This window comes from Oratosquilla oratoria, chromosome 34, assembly GCF_046742065.1.
Source record: "Oratosquilla oratoria isolate Oo_2021 chromosome 34, ASM4674206v1, whole genome shotgun sequence".
In the NCBI taxonomy this organism is placed as follows: domain Eukaryota; kingdom Metazoa; phylum Arthropoda; class Malacostraca; order Stomatopoda; family Squillidae; genus Oratosquilla; species Oratosquilla oratoria.
Genome location: NC_134810.1, coordinates 47091211 through 47113074, shown reverse-complemented (window position 1 = coordinate 47113074; position 21864 = coordinate 47091211). Strand labels below are relative to the sequence as shown.

The following is a 21864-nucleotide window of genomic DNA, read 5'->3' as shown; positions in this document are numbered from 1 at the left end:
CGTCCTCCGTTCGCCATTTTTCATTTGCCGCTTTCCTAGACCATTCGTTGTTCCGTTTTCTTTTTGTTTGTTTTGTCGTGTTGCGTTCCTTCTATTCCGTTTTCTTTTAGTTTGATTTGTAGTCTTGTGTTAGTTCTATTCCGTTTTCTTTTAGTTTGTTTTGTCGTGTTGTTTGTCCTATTCCGTTTTCTTTTAGTTTGTTTTGTCGTGTTGTTTGTCCTATTCCGTTTTCTTTTAGTTTGTTTTGTCATTTGTTGTTTGTCCTATTCCGTTTTCTTTTAGTTTGTTTTCTCATGTGTTTATCCGCCGGTGACATAATCGGAATCGTGCTGGTCTCGCATTCGCTTAGTCGTGGGTTCGAATCCCGCACTCTCCGATTCCCCAGCGGCTTCGGCCGCAGTTACTCAGCACCTCACCTTTTGTCACTATTTAATTTTACCATATTTTATTTCGGTTTTGTTTTATTTCATTTCGTTTCACGTTTTCCACGACCACACTGCGGCCGTCCTTTGTATTCCCGCCTGTTGGTCATCACCTGGAACTGACTAAAAGGAATTAAGCTGCAAATGAGAGTGTTCAGACCTCATTTTCCCGTGCAAAGCGAAGCGTTTATTGTGCATGGATACGCACACACACACACACACACACACACACGCACGCACACACGCATCAAACCTCTGAAATTTCTACAAAAGCGAAGGACATCGTGCAAGAGAGGAACTGTCAGATTTAATGTGATATATTATATATAGAACAAAGGCCTCCTCCATAGCATTCCATGATTTACACGACCGCGCCAACCTCTGCCACGTCACTCCTGTAAATTTCTCTATCTCGTCTCTCCACCTCCTGTCTGGTCTCCCTCTTCCACGCTTCCCATCTCGCGGCGTCCACTCAGTAACACACTTGCTCCATCGCTCATCAGTCGTTCGCGCTAACTTAGCTGCCCAATTCCACTTCCTCTCTTTCACCGCATTAACAGTATCTTTCACTCTAGTCTGCTCTCTCACCCAACTTGCTATCTTTCGGTCTTAGCGTTATTCATACTAAGCTCAGTTGTACACCCAGTGCTTACGTCAAAAAGGCGTTCCTGAATCCTGGTGCAATGCCATGGTGGGTTTGCTTCATAAAAAAAAAAAAAAAACAGGACCTTAGTAACTACCGACCGATTAAATTGCTATCAAATGTATATATTCTCCAAGATCCTTACAAATAGACTAAGTTAAGTTTTAGATAGAAACCGAGAGAACAGGCAGGTTTTAAAAGCGGATATTCGACTCTTGACCATTTGCAGGCGATGAATAATCGAGAGAACGACAGAATACAACATATCTCTTTGTTTAGCTTTTGTAGATTACGAGAAGGCCTTTGACTCGGTAGAACAATAGCAATACTCAGCTCGCTACGCAAACAGGACACAAGCGAACAAATCGTTAGGGTTCTTGAAAAGATTCATGCGAAAGGTACCACTGTAATTCGACTACTTAAAGAAGATACAAAAAGTATCAAGATCGAGAAAGTAGTATGGCAAAGCGATACCGACTGATGAGCGATGGAGCAAGTGTGTTACTGAGTGGACGCCGCGTGATGGGTAGATGGGAAGCTAGGAAGAGGGAGATCAGACAGAAGGTGAACGAGATAAGAAGTTTGGAGGAGTGACGTGGCAGAGGTTGGCATAGTCGTGTACATGGAATGCTATGAAGGAGGCCTTTGTTCAGCAGTGGACTCAGGATGGCTGATTTGATTATATATATATATATATATATATATATATATATATATTTGTGTGTGTGTAAAATGTGTTTACAGTATGTATATGCATAACTTTCGAGATTCCTATTTGTGCCTTCGCCTTCACTCCCCTCCTTCCACGTTTTCGAGTCCCGAAAATATCCTATCCCCCATTTTCTATAACGATGTTTTTTTCTTCGGGAAATCTTTTCATTTTCTTAATATCTCGCCATCCCAGAGGCGTTCCCCTCCCTCCTGAAGGAGGAGGAAGAGGAAGGAAGGAAGGACGGTCGAGAGTCCTTTTAAGGACCCACGGCCTCATCCTTCGTAGGAGGATGTCATGGATGAGAGGACATCTTAGAAGGAATTCGACCTCTCTTGCCGGCTCTACTTCCTCTCCAGCTCCTTTCCTTCCTCCTCTTCCTCCCTCCTCCTCCTCCCCTGCTCATTTCGTCCATCCTCGTAGTTCGCTAGTGGCGTGCTGGTCTCGCATTTGCGTGGTTATGGATTCGAATCTCACACACACTCCTCTCCAATTCCCAGTAGTGACTGTTAGTTACCTGGCCCCAATACTAAAGCTCATAACAGAACAAAAATGACGGCTTGAGGTGTAGCTACGCGCCTCCTGGCGTAGCCTCATCTTTTTTTAATCTCTCTTGTCGCCTCTGTGACTCCGCTTCTTGAGCCAACGAAATCTCTTTACTTGTTCAGTTGCTTCCTGTCTCCTTTCGCATCCCCATTGCATCCCCCCCGTTCATCTTCCCACGTTCCTTCCTTTTACAACGAGATCATTATATACGATTTCGTTCATTCCTACTTCCGATTCTGTTTTTGCGTTTTTATTTGACGGGATTTTTACTCTACTCCCCAATGGGCTTTGTCATCATTACTGGCTTTGGTTTTTCACGTTGTAATGTATTTGCCATCCGAGCTGCTCTTTTATTATTATTATTATTATTATTATTATTATTAAAACGAGGTCCTCATGGCTCCTAAATTCTCTTTCCTGATTGGTCGAGGCCAAGACATCGACGTGCAGTCCGGTTTTCTATTGGACAGAACCAGGATCCAGTCGCGAAAACGATTTTTAAATCGTGCTTACTTCTTGGTAAAACCTTTCTTGGGATTCGTCCGGTCGTCGTTGTCGTCTTTGCAAATGTCGTCGTCGTCGTCGTCGTCGTCGTTGTCTTCGCTGCAGCCGTTAAAATCGTTATCGTCGCTTTTGCCTCCTCCGTCGTGTTTACATACTTCATTATCAGCGTCAAAATTGTCTAAGGAAAATTTTGTCGCCGTCGTCAATTTTGTCGTTGTCGACGGTTCCTCCATCGTTGTCGCCACCAATCACGATTTTTTTTTCTTTTCTTTTCTTTTTTTCGCTTTCTATCTCCATGGTCCAATTTTTCATCCTTTGCAGAATTTTGCAGCAAATTTTCAATTGAAGTACCTTCTCCTCTCCCTCCACCCTCCTCCTCTCCCTCCACTATTTCAACCGATACCTACCATCTCATTCTCGCCTTTCCTCTCTCGTTCCCCCTTTCTTCTCTTCCGAATGGTCCTTAAATTCCATGACGTCTTTTGCCTCTACTTACCTTTTTTCTTTTCTATTCCTTTGATCTTTTTTATCGTCGTGGTGCCCCGTTTCCTTGAAAGATTCAAGGTCAACACTTTCAGTTAAAATCCAAACACGACTCCTATAAAATCGTCCCCCTTTTGTTTTAAACACATTTGAAAATCTAACGGACACGTTTCCAAAACCGATCCTTCGTAAGACAATAACGATACATTTAGAAAACGGGGCTGCTGCGTCGCCGTGATGGAAACCCCATCACCGTTACCGCGTTCAGATTTGATTTGAAATATGACCGTTAGGCTAACGGTTTTAACGAACTCGTGTCGTAGGTGCAACGAGCCGCCAACGAGGGCGAGAGAGAGAGAGAGAGAGAGAGAGAGAGAGAGAGAGAGAGGGAGGGGGAGAGAAAGAGATAGGGGGAAAAGAGAGGGAAAGAGAGAAACTTGAGCCATAAAAGAGGAGATGTGAGGACATCACTTTACAAGAGCTTAGAGAGAAGCTGCTCTTCTTCTCTCTCTCGGTCCGGCTCTGAGATAAACGAAACTTGTGCTATCGTGAGATTTGCGCTAAATTGTTGAAGATCCATCTCTCTCTCTCTCTCTCTCTCTCTCGTGGCCTCGGTTCAGTATCCGCCGGAGAGAAACTACCCCACCACTCTCAGTGTCTTGCCTTCACCATCAGAGCGAAATGCCAAATCAAGACGAATAATGAAAACCAAACTGTATCAGAACGTTAACGTGATTTCTTCTGCACCGATTTGTCGAGAAATCGAAACATGAGAATTCTTAACAAATATTCTATAGTAATATATATATATATGACACACAGGAAACCCACAGTCGGAGAAAATAAACTTCAAATAAAGAAGATTCCTATATTTCGGCTATCAACTGTAGCCCTCTTCAGGAAAGTACTGTGGGTTTCCAGTGTGTCATTTATAAATGTGCTACTACATTTCTGTTTAGAGTATATATATATATATATATATATATATATATATATATATAGAGAGAGAGAGAGAGAGAGAGAGAGATTTATTAATAATAATAAATAAAAGGGGGATGGGGGAGCAAGTCCAGGTCCTAGACGTCTTCATCCTTCGTGCCAAGTGACGTTATTGCCCACCCTCCCTCCCCAATCTATGGACGAAGTGTCCTTTGGCCCATTTTCTTCTTAGTCACAATTCGTTCATATGCATCACGGGAAACTCAAATTAGTATCACGAAAACTAGTCATGAAAGGCGTGCAGTCGTGTATACAAATGCGCGAGCGTATGTGTAGTTGTATATATATATATATATATATATATATATATATATATATATATATATATATAGAGTTGTAGTTGTATATGTGCATATGTATATGTAACTGACCTATCAACTCAAACTCATTAAAACTTGTACTAGGTACCGTAAACTCGGCGGGGGAACTCCTCCTCCTCCTCCTCTTAATTATCCCTCACTCCCCACTTAATTCTACATTCCTTCTTCCTCCACCTTTTCCTTTGTCTTCACTTCCTCCTCTTAATTATCTCCTTCCACCCTCTTTCTCATCCTCTTCTTTCTTCCTTCCTTCTCCCCTTCCTCCTCCTCCTCCTCTTTCTTCCTTCTCCCCTTCCTCCTCCTCTTTCTTCCTTCTCCCCTTCTCTTCTTTCTTCCTTCTCTCCTTCCTTCCTCCTCCTTTTCCCCATACTCCTCCTTCCTTCTGGACCTTAAACCAGATTTTTGTCAGGCCCTTCTTTCCCCATCGATGTTTCTAAAAGGACCGAGCGCCCTGTGGAGTTGAGGGGGGAAAGGGTAGAGATTGAGGGGAGCCCCCCCCCTTTTCCCTCCACCTGGGAGAGATGGACGAGTTGACGATTGATTTTCGCCAAATGAGGAAACGATGAAGCGTGTTAGGTTGGGGTGAGAATTCTGCTTCTGCCCACCCCTATAATTGCCAAATCGCTCATTTGGGGCTCAAGTTAAGTTAAACCAAGTTAGGTCTACTTACAAAACCCTGTCGGACTGAGGCTATGCTCGTGGAGCCCTTGCTCATTACCCTGAAGGAGGTCAGGGCCGTGGTTCTCGAGCTAATGAATAATAAAAAACCAGAAGGGCGATAATAACGAGGGAAGGATGAGGGAAGAGAACGTTTCATGAAGAGTGAGGAGGAAGAGAGGAGGAAGAGATTGGAGGAGAGGTACCTGTGGGAACAAGAGGAAGAGAGGAGGAAGAGGTGGTGGTGTCTGAGAGGAGGAGTATATTAGAGAAGGACAAAGGATATTTGCATACTGTCCATGATGACAGACTCTGATGGCCACCTCCTTGACGACACCAGACCCCCCGAGGAGGAGAGGAGGAAGAGGAGGAGGAGAGGGCGTGAAAGGAGGAGGAAGAGGAGGAGGAGAGGGCGTGAAAGGATGAGCAAGGGAGAATCAAGGAGGACATAGAAGGAAGAAGAAAGGAAGAAGGCATGTGTGAAAAGAAAAAGAAGGACGAAGTGGAGGAGAATGTACTGGAAGAGGATTGCAAGTTAAGGAGAATGAAGAGGAGAAGAGGAACACAGACATTGGAGAACGGAGGTGGACGGTGGCGATGAGAATTCTCACGAGGACGTGAAGTCCATCAAGGATGATAATGGAATCATTGACTTGACTGCACTTCAACGTGGGAAAAAAAAAACACGAAAAATGTGCCTATCAAACACTGCCTCCATGCAGGAGATTGGAGGGTTGGGGGCTTGCTTGCGAATTTTAAACCCATCAACAGCACTAAATTATTTAACTATCGTGAATAGTTCTCATTAATTATAGATACTGATTCACTGTCTGAAGTTTTATGTCTTCTTTGAGTGACCTTTCATGATCCAATTTCCAAAACAAACCATGAATTAAACTTGATATTCTAAGAGTGGACGACGCCATAAAGGAGCGCGATAAGCGGTTATGACGTCATGTCGTGTTTGTATGACGACGCCCAAATGACAATAATGGAATTGTTATCACTGGTCATTTTTCTTTTAATAATTATTTTCTTGCCCTATATCTAAAATAGATGGATCATACAGTATTTTTACGTTAAATTAAAATTTATTTAATGTATATCTCCCTCATGGATGTTTTTTAAAAGATAGGTTTTTGTCTATCTTTAGTGTATATCATTCATAAATAATGCCGGTATTAAAAGTACTAATTTGCCTTAAAAACGCATATAGTTTTGAATTTCGGGTATATTTGCTCTCGGCAACATACCATTTCAGTGGTATGTGCCAACACAGAAGGTCTCTATTTTCCATAGAACCGCATTTCCATGTCCAAAATGTCCGGCTGAAACTTTGCCATGCCGACTGCCCCATTTTTTTTTCCTTCGAGAAGGAGTCAAAAAAGATGGATTTTTAGGTTCGTGTTGCACTCTGGCCTTTATGTGACGTCAATAGATTTCTTTGTTCAGCGTCACGGTACTTTTCTTGTCTGTGATTTCCCAGAACCTCTTTGCAGAATCTCCTAAACAAGGGCAATGTTTTCATTCAATTCCGTTTGACTCACAGTTTTCATGTCGGCTGTTTCATGGTCCCGTGAAAACATCCCTCTTCGATTTTTCCAACGGCGATTCTTGGGGATTCGTTGATCAAATACGTGAATCCATGGCCATTACTGTTTCGTCAGCAATAAACAGCGTTTCTAGAGGATAGATTTAGGAGGGTAACGGAATGGGGGGGGGGTTAACGAGGGTAACGGAATGGAAGGGGGGAATTTAAGGAGGGTAACGGAATGGAGGGGGGAATTTAAGGAGGGTAACGGAATGGAGGGGGGAATTTAAGGAGGGTAACGGAATGGAGGGGGGAATTTAAGGAGGGTAACGGAATGGAGGGGGGAATTTAAGGAGGGTAACGGAATGGAAGGGGGAATTTGAGGGTAATGGAATGGAGAGGGGAATTTAAGGAGGGTAACGGAGTGGAGGGGGAATTTAAGGAGGGTAACGGAATGGAGGGGGAAATTTAAGGAAGATAACTGAATGGGGAGGAAATTTAAGGAGGGTAACGGAATGGAAGGGGGAATTTAAGGAGGGTAACGGAATGGAGGGGGGAATTTAAGGAGGGTAACGGAATGGAGGGGGAATTTAAGGAGGGTAACGGAATGGAGGGGGAATTTAAGGAGGATAACGGAATGGGGGGAATTTAAGGAAGGTAACGGAATGGGGGGATTTAAGGAGTGTAACGGAATGGAGGGGGAAATTTAAGGAAGATAACTGAATGGGGAGGAAATTTAAAGAGGGTAACGGAATGGGGGGAATTTAAGGAGGGGAAGGATAGCACGGATAGTTTCGGACTGAGTTACTGACCTCATAGCTGATGGAAGATTTTAAGATATTTTACAACAGGATTGGATTTTGTGTTATATTCTTCATATTTGCAAAGCAGTAGCGGCAACCCAGGAAGCGATCTTTGGGTTCTTTCTGGACCTTTGGAACGTCAAAACGCTTGAAAGTGTCAACCTTTTTCCTCGCACTGCCTGACACGTGTAAATACAAAGGTCTCAACTTCTTATCTCAGTAGCTCGCCTCACAAAAGTATTTTTTTTTTCTTCTTATTCGTTTCTTTCACGGTGGGTACGAAATGATACTCGCAATTTAACGTCAACTCGCAGTACATGTGGCAGAAACAATTTCAACTGTTTACTCAATATTTGGGTATTACATTGGCGACCACGTAGGGGCGCGACGCTTGAATATACAAAAGCAAAATTTGTCAAGAGCGCGGAGAGGACGCTGTTTACACACACAGTTATTATCTGTGACAACGAGACCCGCCACTTAGCAGTTGGCACGGTTTCAATGTCCCTGCACGTCGGGTCATTGTTCCTGCAGGTCCCAGCTCACTCGTTTGTCTACGCTCATGATTTCAAAAGGAAGCTACTGCACTTCACTGTCAATGTGAATGTGTATATATGTGCGCGCGTGTGTGTGTGACTCACCATGGTCTTGGATCACATGTTAGACTCGTGATCAACAGCTATTTCCTTCACGGAAGAGAGCTCAGAGCTCATATATGACCGATCTGTGGGTAATGCTGTGACCTTACACGCACGCACCCAACTCCCCGCCCACGAGAGTTGGAGTAACAATTCGCAGCGCAGCGATACTGAAATTATTTCAGCCCTGGGCGGGATGAAATATTTTCAGTCTGTGTGCGCGGGGCTCGATCGACGGGAAAATAGAGGTGGAGGACGAATGCACAGCGCAGAGAAAGAGAGAGAGAGGGAGAGGAAAGGAAGGACGTGGCGGCAGAGGAGGAGGAGGGCATGTGGACGAAAAAAAAGGCGAAGAGAAGAGAAGGATGAGGAGTAGGAAGTGGAAGGAAAGAAGAACTGAGCGAAGAAGCGGAGACGTGGAAGAGGAAGAGGAGGAGGAGCATAAACGAGAGAGAAGGAAAAAAAAGAGGAAGAAAACACGAGTGGAACAGAGAGCAAGAGGAGGCTGACGTTCATGAATGGTAAGAGATGGAGGGGAGCCTGAGGAGGAGGAGGAGGAGGAGGAGCTGATATAATCGTGGGTGATGGCTCCCAAACTTGCATTAACTCCAGCGTTCCATTAAGGGTCGGGTCCGGGGGGGTGGGGGGGAAAGGGCGAGGGGAGGGGATGGCCTGGAAGAGGAAAGGAAGTTATTTTATCAGTTTTGTCTGCAATAACCAGCGCTTCTATCTTCGAGGACAATATCGTGCCGAAGGGGGCAAAAATGAAGATTATATATATATATATATATATATATATATATATATATATATATATATGATGTGTGTGTGTGTTTAAGACAGACTGAATATTTTCAGAGGCTCTGCCAAGGGATTCGAACCCTGAACTGTGTGTGCATAATCAGTCGCTAGCGTCTCGATTTCGTGATTATGCACGCACAGGTCAGGGTTCGAATCCCTTGGCAGAGCTTCTAAAAATGTTCTATATATATATATATATATATATATATATATATATATATATGTATATTATGAAAACTAGTTTCCAATCGTTACAGAATGCTACGTGACTGGTCCGTAGGGATGCCGCAGAGCCCCCCTACCACCCTAAAGTAACGACGACCTAAAACTTAAGCTAAAACTTAAGCAGTCAACATCACATACGGTGTGTGAAGAAGGGGCTGTAGAGAGGAAGGGAGGGACGGTAACTAAACCATTATAAGATCTTCTGAAGGGAAGAGAGAGAGGAGGAGGAGGGGAGGGCGAGGACGTAGGAGGAAGAGTCAACCTTAGTACTGTGACGCACTCTATATATTTTATTCAGGCTAAATCTGAGGTATTTGATTCAGCTGAGGGAGGGCGGGCGGGCGGGCGGGGTGTGAACTCTGGACCTAGATGGGGGGGGGGTCTCGATCGGTAGAGGGCCATTTTCGTTCAGGATGGTCAACCCCCCCCCTCCATACACACCCATCAACTGAATAAAGTCTGGTCTTAGCCTGAACAAAATATATAGAGTGTATCATTTTATTAAAGGGGTTTAAGAGTCAATACTGGGGTCAGAAAGAGAAAACGGGCTAAAAATCCCACCGCTGCCACCAGTGTAAACATTGGTCACTTGGATTAAAAGAATAGATAAATAAATAAATAAATGAAATAAAATAAAGAGAGGAATTGAAGAGAAAGAAAAAAAAAGTGGAAGAGGAATGAAAGATCGAAAAAAAAAAACGCCAAGGAAGGAAAGTTAAGCGTGTCGTTTGCTTCCCTGGAAGAGGCGATATTCCCATTAGGAAGCTCCCCCCCCACTCCCCACCGTCATGAGGGTTGGTTGAAGCAGAAAGTTTAAAACGTAATATGACCTCCCACCCCCCGCTCTGGTAGCGTAATCGGAAGCGTGCTGGTCTCGCTTTCGCCTAGGTCTGGGTTCGAATCCCGCACTCCTCTTCGATTCCCAACAGTGATCTTTAGTTACCTGCACTAACAGTCCAAAAAGCGCATCATGGGGCAAAGGTGACTGCTTCGGCCGCAGTTACTCAGCGCCTCCTGTCGTAGGCTCCCCTACCCGTGTTTGCCATAGTGGGAGCAGGGGTAACCAACACAGACACTCCTACGATGCGAGAGAATAGATTTTGTTCTCGCTAAGGATAACATGCGAGTTTATTATTATTTTTTTATCTATTTTATTTTTCATTTTATTATTATTATTATTTCTATTATTTTGAAGATGTCTTAAATAGGCGAAAACGTTCGAAACAGTATTTTTCATTTCCCTGTGGTTTCTGCAAAAATAATTTATCACATTTTTTTGTTAATCCTTTGCATGTGAGTTTATGTACGCAAAGCTTTTCTACCACCCCCACCATCAACCCACCCTTACCATGTTTGGAAATTAAGCCCCACAAAAAAAAAAATATATATATATATATATATATATATATATGATAATAATGATAAAGTAATAATGATAATAAATAAATAAAATTAAATATAAAGAAAGGGAGAGAGAGATGACAGAAGCATCACCTTCTATTCCTGAGCCTCGGGCGACGGCGGCAGCGAAGAGAGCACATGACGTCAGCAGTGTAACACTGATGACGTCAACCACAGGAAGGAAACGTATTGGAAAACGGGTCATGATTGCGCGACGGATGCACTGGCACTGGCCGAGAAGAGGTGGTGGTGGGGGAGGAGGAAGAGGAAGAGGAAGATGGGGAAGAGGAAGAGGAAGATGAGGAGGAGGAGGAGGAGGTAACAGTTGGTCGAGGAGGAAGATGAGGAGGAGGAGGAGGAGGTAACAGTTGGTCGAGGAGGTAATATTGGATACGAGAGGAGGGAGTCAGAGTGAGAAAAAGTGGGACGTGGAAGAAAGAAGGAAAGGATGGAAAAGGAGGTAAAAGACGAGTGAAGAGGTGGGGTGGATAGGAGGGTAAACTGGAGGCGAAGAGGATAGAAGGGGAGGAAGAGGAGGGAATGGGAGGGCGAGAGTTGGAATCCTGGCGGGAATGGAGGATGAGAGAGGAGGTAAAAGTGGAGGATGAAGGAGGGAAGATGGGAAAGGTATCAAAGACCAATCTAATCTAACCCACTGAAATCTCCAGCCACCCTACAAAAATGAACAAGTCAATAGATAAAATGCATGGCCATATGCCCATACCATGAAATGCATCCAAATGAATAAATAAATGAATAAACAAACAGTAAATAACTGAATACCCATGAGTCCATAAATTAGTCAATTCTAATCACTGCTTTATGCCCACGTCATGAGGTTCATCCAAGCGAATAAAGGAACACTAAATAAAAATTAATACCCGTAAATTAAATGAACAAATTTTAATCACTGCTTTATGCCCACATCATGAGGTTCATGCAAGTGAATAAATGAACAGTAAATGAAAATGAATACCCATAGATTAAATTAACAAATTTTAATCACTGCTTTATGCCCACATCATGAGGTGGAAGGGTTGTGGACTAAGTCAGCAGAGAACCTCAAGTTTGGAATGGGAAGCCTCCTGCGTGATGACGGATTTGATCCTCCTCCACCTCTTCTGCGTGGGAGTCTTATTTGTGATTACTGGAAAAGTTTCAAGTTTAGCGTGAAAGCAGCTGAATGGATTTACCGGATTTTGGGGGGCCTTTACTTTTAGAGTTTTCGGAAATGATTGGACGCCACAGAAATAGTTTAGAAACGTGTCTGTGTATAAAATATACTAACACATGACTAACAGGAGAGACATATATGCTGTTGACAAACATGACATATTGGTGAAGGTCTGTTGAAAAAAAAAAAGCAAATATAATTACTTATACACCTAAACCTCTGGTTGGAAAACTCCTCCCAGATCTTCTTATGCCTTTGCTTTTGTTAGGAATGCCCCATTTAGGGCTACAGGGAGAAGGATGCCTAGTCCTAATCCCCGTCCTGTTTTTGTCACCATTTACGACTCGAGTGACACTTGGTGGCAGCATTCTTTTCCTCTACCACAGGGTTTGGCAAAACAAGAAAATGAATATTCAGAGAAGTGGTACAGGACATTAACAAGAGTGGGGGGACAGCATAACGGAGGGACAGTCGCCAGTATTATAAAGTATATTCGTTTCTCTATGAACAGATATTTCTTCTATCACAGACAAAATGATGTGTGGCTCTGGTCCATAGGGGCACCCCATATAGACCCTAAAATATCAGCTGCATACTAATGAGCAGCTTTTAACCCCACAATAACATGCAGTCAATACCTCAGACAGGTTTGTGGAAGGCAGAGGTGGTAGGAGTGAACACGAGGGAGCAACCAAGGATGAGATGGATGGATGGGAGTAACAGTGGCATTGGGAAAGAAGGGAATGTCTGTTGGGGAAGAACGAGAGAAGACAGAAGATAGGGATGAATGAAGAATGGTTGTGTATAGGATGATGCTGTGATGCATGAAAGGGAGTGGGTGGGGGATAGGAGGATGAGGGAGTATGTTTGAAAAATAATTTGATGCAGCCCAAAGGGATTTCTCTGCATGAGGAGGTGGAGAGGGGGGAGGGGGGTCACATTAAATGAAATGGCCTTGCTGTGGATGTGCTATGTCTTGCAACACTGGTTCTCACCCAGGGCAGTGAGTGAGATGCAGGGATGACCCATCATCCAGGAGGAGCCAAGATAAGGGGGAGGGAGGGGAGTGAATGGGAGTGAAGTATGTGGAGATGGAATGTGACAGAGTGGATTTTATGCCTTTGTTTTTTGGCTACCTCCCTTGCAAGGGGAAAAAGCCTTTGGTATATGTAGTATATATATGTATACTTGTACACCCCAAATAAGAATATACAGTAATGGTGTGGCCACCACACCTAAAAAAAAAAATATATATATATATATATAACAAGTAAACAAATAAGGAAATAAATAAATAAACAAATAAATAAATAAATAAAAGGAAATGCAAAATAGATGTTCCATTAGAGAAAAATACAAGAGGAAAGAACAATCATGAGTTAGCTAATGTAATTTGTATAAATACAGTACATGCATACACCTACTGTGTACATATACACACACACACACATATATATATATACTGTATGTATACTAGTTTGTATTTACTGAACTCCCACACATTTAAGAGCCACTGCTGTGTTTGGCCCTTAAACATGGGCTAACTAAACACCCCTACACACACACAGCAGATTTGTCTAATCTAGTTACAAAAGACAATCCCCAGTTGTGTTGATGTGATTTTGTTTTTGTGTTTCAGCGATTGTCATTGACAACGAGGAGGAGCTGATCCCACACCACTTGCCTCCAAGTTACCCTGAAGAAGAGATTGTGCACACAACTATCGTTAAGGAGGTAAGTAGGAGACCTGCTGTTCAGTGACGAGGTTAGGTAATGAAAGGTGAAGATTAAGGTAGCTGGAAATTATATTATTGGGGATGGTATGGACATGTGATGAGGATGGACATAGAAAGGTACCCTCTAAGGTATTATTACCTCTGGGGCACTGAGAAGAGGGACAAGGCCAAGAGGGAGACCCAGGAAAAGATGGAAGGATGTAATCAGGGAATCAATAGAAATGAGAGGAGAGACAATGAAGACGATAGAAGATGAGGAGAGGTGCAGAGATCGAACCCAATGGAGAAACTTTGCAAGACTGACAGGGCAACAACCCTACCTGGAGTATGGTGAGAAGTGAGAAGGGGATGATAGGGTAATAAGTAATCACCTATTGGCCCTGCCTGTAGTAGGCACCATAGTTAAAACTCAGTAAGATGCAAGAAAGTTTTACCAGAATTTGATTGGATGTTGTGTAGAACATCTACCAAAGGAGTAATAGTGAAGTGGTTTGCGAGGTTATTTGTGTTTCAAGGAAAACAGTGTCCCATTTTATTTGAAGAGAGCATGTATAGTCCCATTACATTAAAGGGACGATCAATATGAAAAACTAGTTTTGGAGGGATTAGTTTGTTGGATATGGATGGTGAAGTGTATGGGTGTGTGTTGACTGAGAGGATAATTATGATTATTGTCTCATGATTCACCGACTGGAAACCCGCAGCTTTACAGCGGCTAACAGTAGTCCTCAGGCCATCCAATAGATTTCTCTGGGAAGAGACTTTAGACTGGTTCGAGTTGTATTAGCATAGACTAGTTTCTCTCTCATTGGCTTATAGTTGTAGGAAGAGGGAAACAGTTGCTGGATGTGAACTTCCTGTATGTGAAAAGGTGGAGGAATTACAATTGAAGTTGTTGGATTGATCTTGATGACAATATAGAAACAGAGTGCCAACCCTTCTGGGCTGCACCCCTAGTTGGAGGTGAGAGTATTGACAAGTTTTGAAGATGACCTGCAGAGACGATTTTATCTTACATCCATCTTGCAGGAACACCACTCCCAGCTGCTTGTCTTTGGTTCTTGATTGAAAGGATTAGGAAGTAAACTGTGTAATTGGGGAGGAACTAATAACATGTAAGAGCTGCCAGGGACTTAATGGAGATGATGATCTGCTTGTTAACAACGATTAATCATTCCCTTTTTGTCGACAGAGTGCAGTCCCATCGAACGAATTGCCCCCCGTGCGCATGCCCGACACCACAACACCCCCACCCACGCTCATTGACGAGGAGAACGGCATGGATAACACCATCCAGATACAGATGACTAAGGATGAGGACAGACATGTGTCCATCTTTGCACAGCCAGGCATTCTTGCAGGTGAGTGATGGTCGAGTTACCAGTGGTCTGGTATAGTATACACGCAAGTGGCGATTGTAATAGTAACAAGTTTATTTGGCGATGAATTAATATACGTGAAGTGCAGATAAAGAAAAGAACACATAGTTCAAAATAACAATTACAATTGCCGAGGATAATACAAAAAAGCATGTAAGCTTATTTCCGTTGTGGTCCATAGGCATAAGACAGTCAGTGATGGAAATGAAGGAAGAGGGAAGATATGTGGAGTTACAATGGATATTGTACTCTCATGCCAATTTCCAGTGTTTTTGTATACTGTATTCCATTTGTACTAATATTCAATCTGTATTTGAATTTTCAATTTTAAGTCATAACTTCAGCTTTGGCTCTTACCTAGTTCCCATATCTAATTTCAATCACCAAGTGTATAGTAATCTGATATTTATGTATTTGTCTAAATGAAGTATACAAGATAAGCTATACTTGTGGGGATCCTGTTCCTGTGTGTTCACTCGTCAGATTTGACTTTAGAAATTGCTGATAATATCTGACTACTATTTCTTTTCCCATGTTATTCCATGGATTAGTGCTTCTATTTGAAAAACTGTAGTACCACTCAAACACTTTTTTCTTTTTCTTTTTTTCACTTTATCCCATGCTTTTTTTTTCTTTCTTTCTTTCTTCGACTCCACACTAATACTTTTTTTTCTATGACTGCTCCTTTCATGATTCTGAAAACAAGCATCATGTCACAGCTTCCTTTGGCAGCTCCATTTGATGCTTTAACAGCTAGTCTTTGAACTTATTTCAGTTGCTTTTCTTACCTACCCTTCATACTCTTTATGCACGTCTTTACTCATTCATTCTTTCCATACCTCTAGACCACACTGATCTACCTTATCTGTCAGCTCTCATTCCACATCCATTCTCTGCCTGTCCCCCCACATTTTTCTACCCATTCTTCTCTTGTAATACCTATCATCTTTCTTAAATACTTCAATCAATTTCACCCACTTAATATTATTGCATTTTGTGCAACCCTATGCTAACACTACTCCTCTTTTGCAGCCTTCATTGGTGGTGCTGTGGTTGGCCTACTCTGTGCCATCCTCCTCGTCATGTTCATCGTTTATCGCATGAGGAAGAAGGATGAAGGATCTTACCCATTGGATGAACAGAAGAGGATGCCTCTAACCTCCTCGTATTCTCCCAACGACAAAGAAATCTATGCATAAGAAAGTTCATTATTCTTTTTTTTTTTTTTTTTGTAGAGAAATCACCTTCAAGAATGGCATTTCCACCAGCAAAATTGTAGAGCAAAAGTCCTGAATTTGTATTTTCCCATGTATTAGTGATAGACTAGACAATTTATTTTATTATTACTATTATTTTTATTTTTTTTTAACATTTGTAATCCATCCACCAGCAACTGATCACAGAGGCTATGGAACTAGCACTGCTGATCATAGCCACAGAGAATGGAAGATGTACTACAGTGTAACGTAACCAAGTGATAGGAATGAAAGCTAGCAAGAGAAGAAAATGGGGTTTAGTCTATGTTAAAATGAAATTGGGAGAGGGGTAAATATGTATATATGGAGCCTCTTCATAATTTCACATTGATTCAAATGTCAATTGCTGAACGCTTGAGCAGATTTATAATTCCTACACTTGGGCTTCATAAAACTATGTTCCATCTGAATATCTGATGCTGTGAACAACCATATCAATGATTAACTCGAGGTGCATCTCATAGGAACAGCTAAGGAACTGTAACATCCAAACTGGTGAAGTCCAACAAATTTCGTAATTAAGATTTTTATTTTATTTTCCATTTAATATGGTGAGGAAAGCTGATCACCAGGATAGTGTCGTCATCATTGCAAATATATCATTTATGTACTGGTCCTTTGATCTTTGTTTTGATATATTTGTGAAGTATAGTATGGGTTCTAAGGTTGGGTTTGCATTTTAAACAGGCAGTCTTCAAGTTATGGCAGATAAATTACACATTTCAATCTCTTCACATTTGGCAGAATTTATTTTCCTGTTCATCTTTTCTTTGACATTTGGAAATAACTACCATCTTGTGAGACCCATTAACCTTTGTGTGATACACCTTTTCATGATTCTTAGCCATTCAGCCATTGTAGTGTGTCTGCCTTTTGACCATCCAATAAGTACTCATACTTGTATCATATAAGTACTCATAAGTCTCGTGTAGTTGCCGTGTCCTCATCCTGTGTGTGTGTTTGTGTGCGTGTGTGTGTCAGCTGTATCATAGAATAACTCATAAAATCAAATTATGTATGCTGCTGCACGAGAGGTTCCATTTTTGTATTGCCATGGAAGTGTGGGGCCTTGGCTTACCCACACATGCCAGGAACTTGTATGCCAATTTGTACTGTCGTTTGATTGTATGCAGGATGAGGAATATTACTAATAAAAACTGAATGTAACATTTAAGTGTGTGAGAACCTTTTGATCAAGAGTAAAATCTAAGTGTGTAAGAGCATTTTTTTCCCCACTATTTTGTATTCTAGTGTCTGGATGAAGTGAAAGAACTCCTACAAAGAGTTTTGCCATGTTAGGTTAGGGGTGTGAAAGCTTTGGCACACAAAGAAATAATCTTCTAAGTATGACAAAGCTTGGGTTGCTAATCTTTTTCTGTATAGAAATTATATTCTCACACATTTAGATATTACATAATTGTGTGGGAATTTACTTTTTTATGATTGAGGCCTTGTCATATATTACAACTAACAGTGACTGGCTCACCTTACATAATGTAGTTACTAGCAAAGGAGTCCTCAGTTTGTGTGAGTTACAAGTAAGGAACAACTGTGCTAAAACATTTGTTTGCAACTACAGTCATTTACCAGTGCTGAGGTTTTAACAGCCATTTTGACTTGAGAAGCTGCTTAACATCATGTGCTTCATGCAGAAAGAAGGCTTTGGGAATTGAACCCAACACTTGTGGCGTGATCGTTTCAACGCAAGCAGATGCGTTTCAGCACTGGTGCGCCTTACTGCACAATGCACTTGTGGTGGAGAGGAGCACATCATGATGGGGTTGATATAGGAGTCCTCAAAGACATTAACAAATAAGAAAAAGAACTCTATCAAAGAAATGTGCTATTTATAATCATTGGTGCTCCCTGTGAGAAGTTAGCTCAGGCAGATTTGGAAATAAATACTCAAGGGTATTGTGATATTTTATCTTTTTACACCTGCCACTTGTGTCCCCAAGGTGCAATAGTTTTTTTTTTTTTTAGTCATTGTAATTTGTAAACAAATGTCATACAAAAAGAGTCTTCTGAAATTGATCTTGCTCATCTGAAAATAAAGGGAGGGGTCCAGAATTTGGTATAATAGACATAAAAAATGTCATCCTACAATATCAGTATCTTATTTCAGTACTCCCATTTGAATATGTTCTAACCATATAGCTTAATAGCTTTGTGTAATAAATAGCTTTAATAGCTCAAAAATCATGTGTTTAATAATTATGAATCACAGTAAATTGAACAAGAGGGGACCACAAGAAAGCTTAGTATGACGGTCACATTTTCTTCAGTAACGTCTTTCTTAGGAACCAAGTGCAGGAACCAGCCACATAGGAACCAAACATAGCAAACTGACCACACGAGGACTGCCTTTCACCCCAAGGGCAATATCAGAGCTGCTGACGGTTTCAGGTGGCACGTTTTTTCCTGCCACCAGCCGACACAATGGAAATGGTGATGGTGATGATAGTAATAATATATATATATATATTTTTTTTTATTACCAGTTATCACCATATTGGAAATTGTGATGATGATGTTATGGTAGTAGTAATGATGATTTTCATTACCAGTCATTGTAATTGTAATGCTGATGATGGTTATTGCTTTTTCCATTACAAATCATCACTATACTGGATATTGTGATGATGACTGATTTTTTTTTTTTTCCAACCCTTTGTCATCTGTATCTTTGTGTCCCCCACTGTCAAAGATGGTGTGATGGTAACTAAATGATGACCCAAGCTTCTGTTCCATTGATTTTTTTTTTTTTTTCTCCGTTATAAAGATTTCAATGGAAAACCATACTCAGGAAGAAGGAAAAATATCAAAGATTGGTTGTATTTTGTTTTAATATGTTTGTATCATTTGAAGAATAAGACTGAATGTATTTTTGTATTCTCTTGATTACTTGTCAAAGAAAACTTTATATTACTTCGTCAATTTCTGCTATGGGCACCAGTTACGTTATCATCCTCACTTGCTTTGTGAACAGTGACCCGATGGGGGCAAATGCATTTACATTTCCACCTCCCAATTACCATATAGAAGCCAGAATGAATTGGAACAAGGTAATCACAAATCAGGCTTCAGTAGATTGGGTCAGGTCACATTAGTCCAGGTGGTTGATGAGACTAGTAATGACAATACATAATAAAACAAGCTAGAACGATACACACAGGAGCTACATGTTTAATTGTTGCTTGTTTTGCACTAAGGTGACTTGATCCAACTGCACCTGATAACTGTATGTACTGGACTCTTATATTCACCCGTGTAATATATTTTCACTAACCCAACTAATAACAATCAGCCCTTTTTTAACCAGCACAAGGATTTTCTAGAAACTGCCCCCATGACCCACTCTCTGCCCTTTTCCTGTCCACATCCCTTTTCCCTCTCCTTTACTTTATTCCCACTTAAACCTGCCCCATCCTTGTCACCTCACAATTTAGCTCCATAGGTGTAGGGAACTATAATGGGTTAATTATTATTATATTAATGTCATTATGATAATTGTCATTAGTATGATCATATAATTATCATTACTGTGATTATGATTATGGTTTTAGTTATCATTATTATTATTGCTAATACTATTGATTACTTTATACACGTGCCAAGAAACTAGTAAATCATTTCCACTTGATTTTTGATTTGCATAAATATTGCTTCAACTTTCTTGGTAGGTGTGGTGTGTAGATGGCACAAGTTTATTCACTTCAGTCATATTAAGTACTTCATTAAGTGGTTTGTAATTTTGCTCCTGAATAGAATCCAAGGAAATTTTTGCCTTATTTATTTATTTATTATTTTTTCTTTTCTTTTTTATATCAAAGATGAATTGTATTTTTTTTCTTGTAAATACTTAAAAGTTTTCTCGATAAAGAGGAAGATAATCCTTGGAACTTCATTGGCTTCTATTCTTTTACCCCATCTTGGTTAAGTGCAAAACAATTGTTAAAAGAAACTGAAGCCTTTTGTGCTTGTATTTGTCTATTGCCATTCTAAGACTCCGTCACAAATTTGTAAAAAAAAAAAATACTGATAATTATAAAATGCAAGGGAACACAACATCAACTCCTTTTGTATTTGTGTACAAATCACGTCAAACAACTGGGGTTGGGTCTTCTGGTCGTAACACAAGCAAGATTGTTTTGTTAAAAAATTAGTATAATAACTACAGATTTTTCAATTGCTCTTGGTCTTAGGTTTCTTTGTGGAGTCCAAAAGATTAAAGGTCACTGGTTCTTGTTTACATTAATGCCAACTGGTGCTCCTAACAAGAAGAAAAGTTATTTGAATACAAAGAGAACCAAACGTCTTTAGGATTTCATTTCAAGGGAATATTTTGCACAAAATGAATAAATAGATCAATAACTTGAAAAAATTGAGCAGTACAGTCTTGCTTGTGGTATGCAGAAATTTGTGTATAGTATTTTATAGTGGAGAAGTTGTTTGGAAGGCATGAAGAACCTGCCCCAGCCGCACACTCGACCATGGTGGACTCTTCTTATATGACAAGAAAATAGAAGCTTTCATTTTGTTTTGAAAAGATCATTATCATATATTAAGTGTAATGTATACCCACAGGCATAGTTATATATTTTGTTTTGATAAATTTACATATGCTTTAACAAATGCCTGCTTTCCAATACATGCATATGCTTGCACACATACACACAGGTCAACATGAATATTTTATACATTTTCATCACCATTAAACTAAACCACAAAATCCTCAAAATATCAGTTAGGAAGAGTCCATTGTATGGCAACACCACCAACTACATCTTCATCTGTATCCTTTCCTTTTTGTGTACACCATAAGAGTAATAATAATAATATTTCCTTTTGTATTTGAACAACTGACAACCATAGAGTAACAAGTGTTCATGGATTAGTTGTAACAAGTAAAATCATTAATGGACACTTAAAAGGTTTCTATTTTATCCCTTTGTAGAGAAAAGGAGAGAGAGGAGGAGGACAAGTGTACATGCTAGCTATTATTGATACTGAAGCATTATGAAAACAGCCTGAAATGAGCTTTAATAGCACCAGTATCTTCATCCCCTCATAAGGGGGGAAAGGGGGGGGGAGACGAGGCAAAATAGAAACACATACACACAGATCTACTGGCCATTTACATGAAAGGCATGAAAGTCCTTGATAGAGAAGACTTATTAAAGACTAATAAAAGAAAAACAAGAGGACATGAAAAGAAAATCAAAGAGGAAAAAAAAAAAAAAAGTTTTCCATACAGAGATGGATGTCCTGAACTAATTGAATGAAACGACGTGTGTGTGCAAAAACCATACAAAAATTTAAGAATAAATTAGATGCTGAGATACAAAGACAGGCCATTACGAGCATAGCTCCCCTTCCCGTATCATACAGCTAGGTGAATACACTATCAATGTATCCATGTATCTATATACCAAAAGATTTCCTCCCCCTTGTAAGGGAGGTAGCCAACTAAAGTATGCACCAACCCTCCATCCATCCCACACCCATCCAGCACCCACTTATTTCCCATTTTGTCTTAGCTCCTTGTGGATGAATGGCCATCCCTCCCCACTACCCATTACCTGGGTCAGAAGCACTTTGCTGCAAGACTGCTAGTTTCTCCTCACTAATTCTTCC

General features: G+C 40.8%; 1 protein-coding gene across 2 annotated transcripts in view; it reads left to right on the top strand.

The window, feature by feature from the left end:
* Positions 1-21160, top strand: part of Sdc (Syndecan) — a 388092-nt gene extending 366932 nt beyond the window's left edge. For both annotated transcript variants that reach the window (XM_076173651.1, XM_076173652.1), the window contains exons 2-4: positions 13496-13590; positions 14785-14953; positions 16004-21160. In XM_076173651.1, the coding sequence (XP_076029766.1) occupies positions 14821-14953; positions 16004-16170 (300 nt within the window). In that variant the 5' untranslated portion in view covers positions 13496-13590; positions 14785-14820 and the 3' untranslated portion in view covers positions 16171-21160. The remainder of the gene's footprint in view (positions 1-13495; positions 13591-14784; positions 14954-16003) is intronic.
* The last annotated feature ends 704 nt before the right edge of the window (positions 21161-21864 follow it).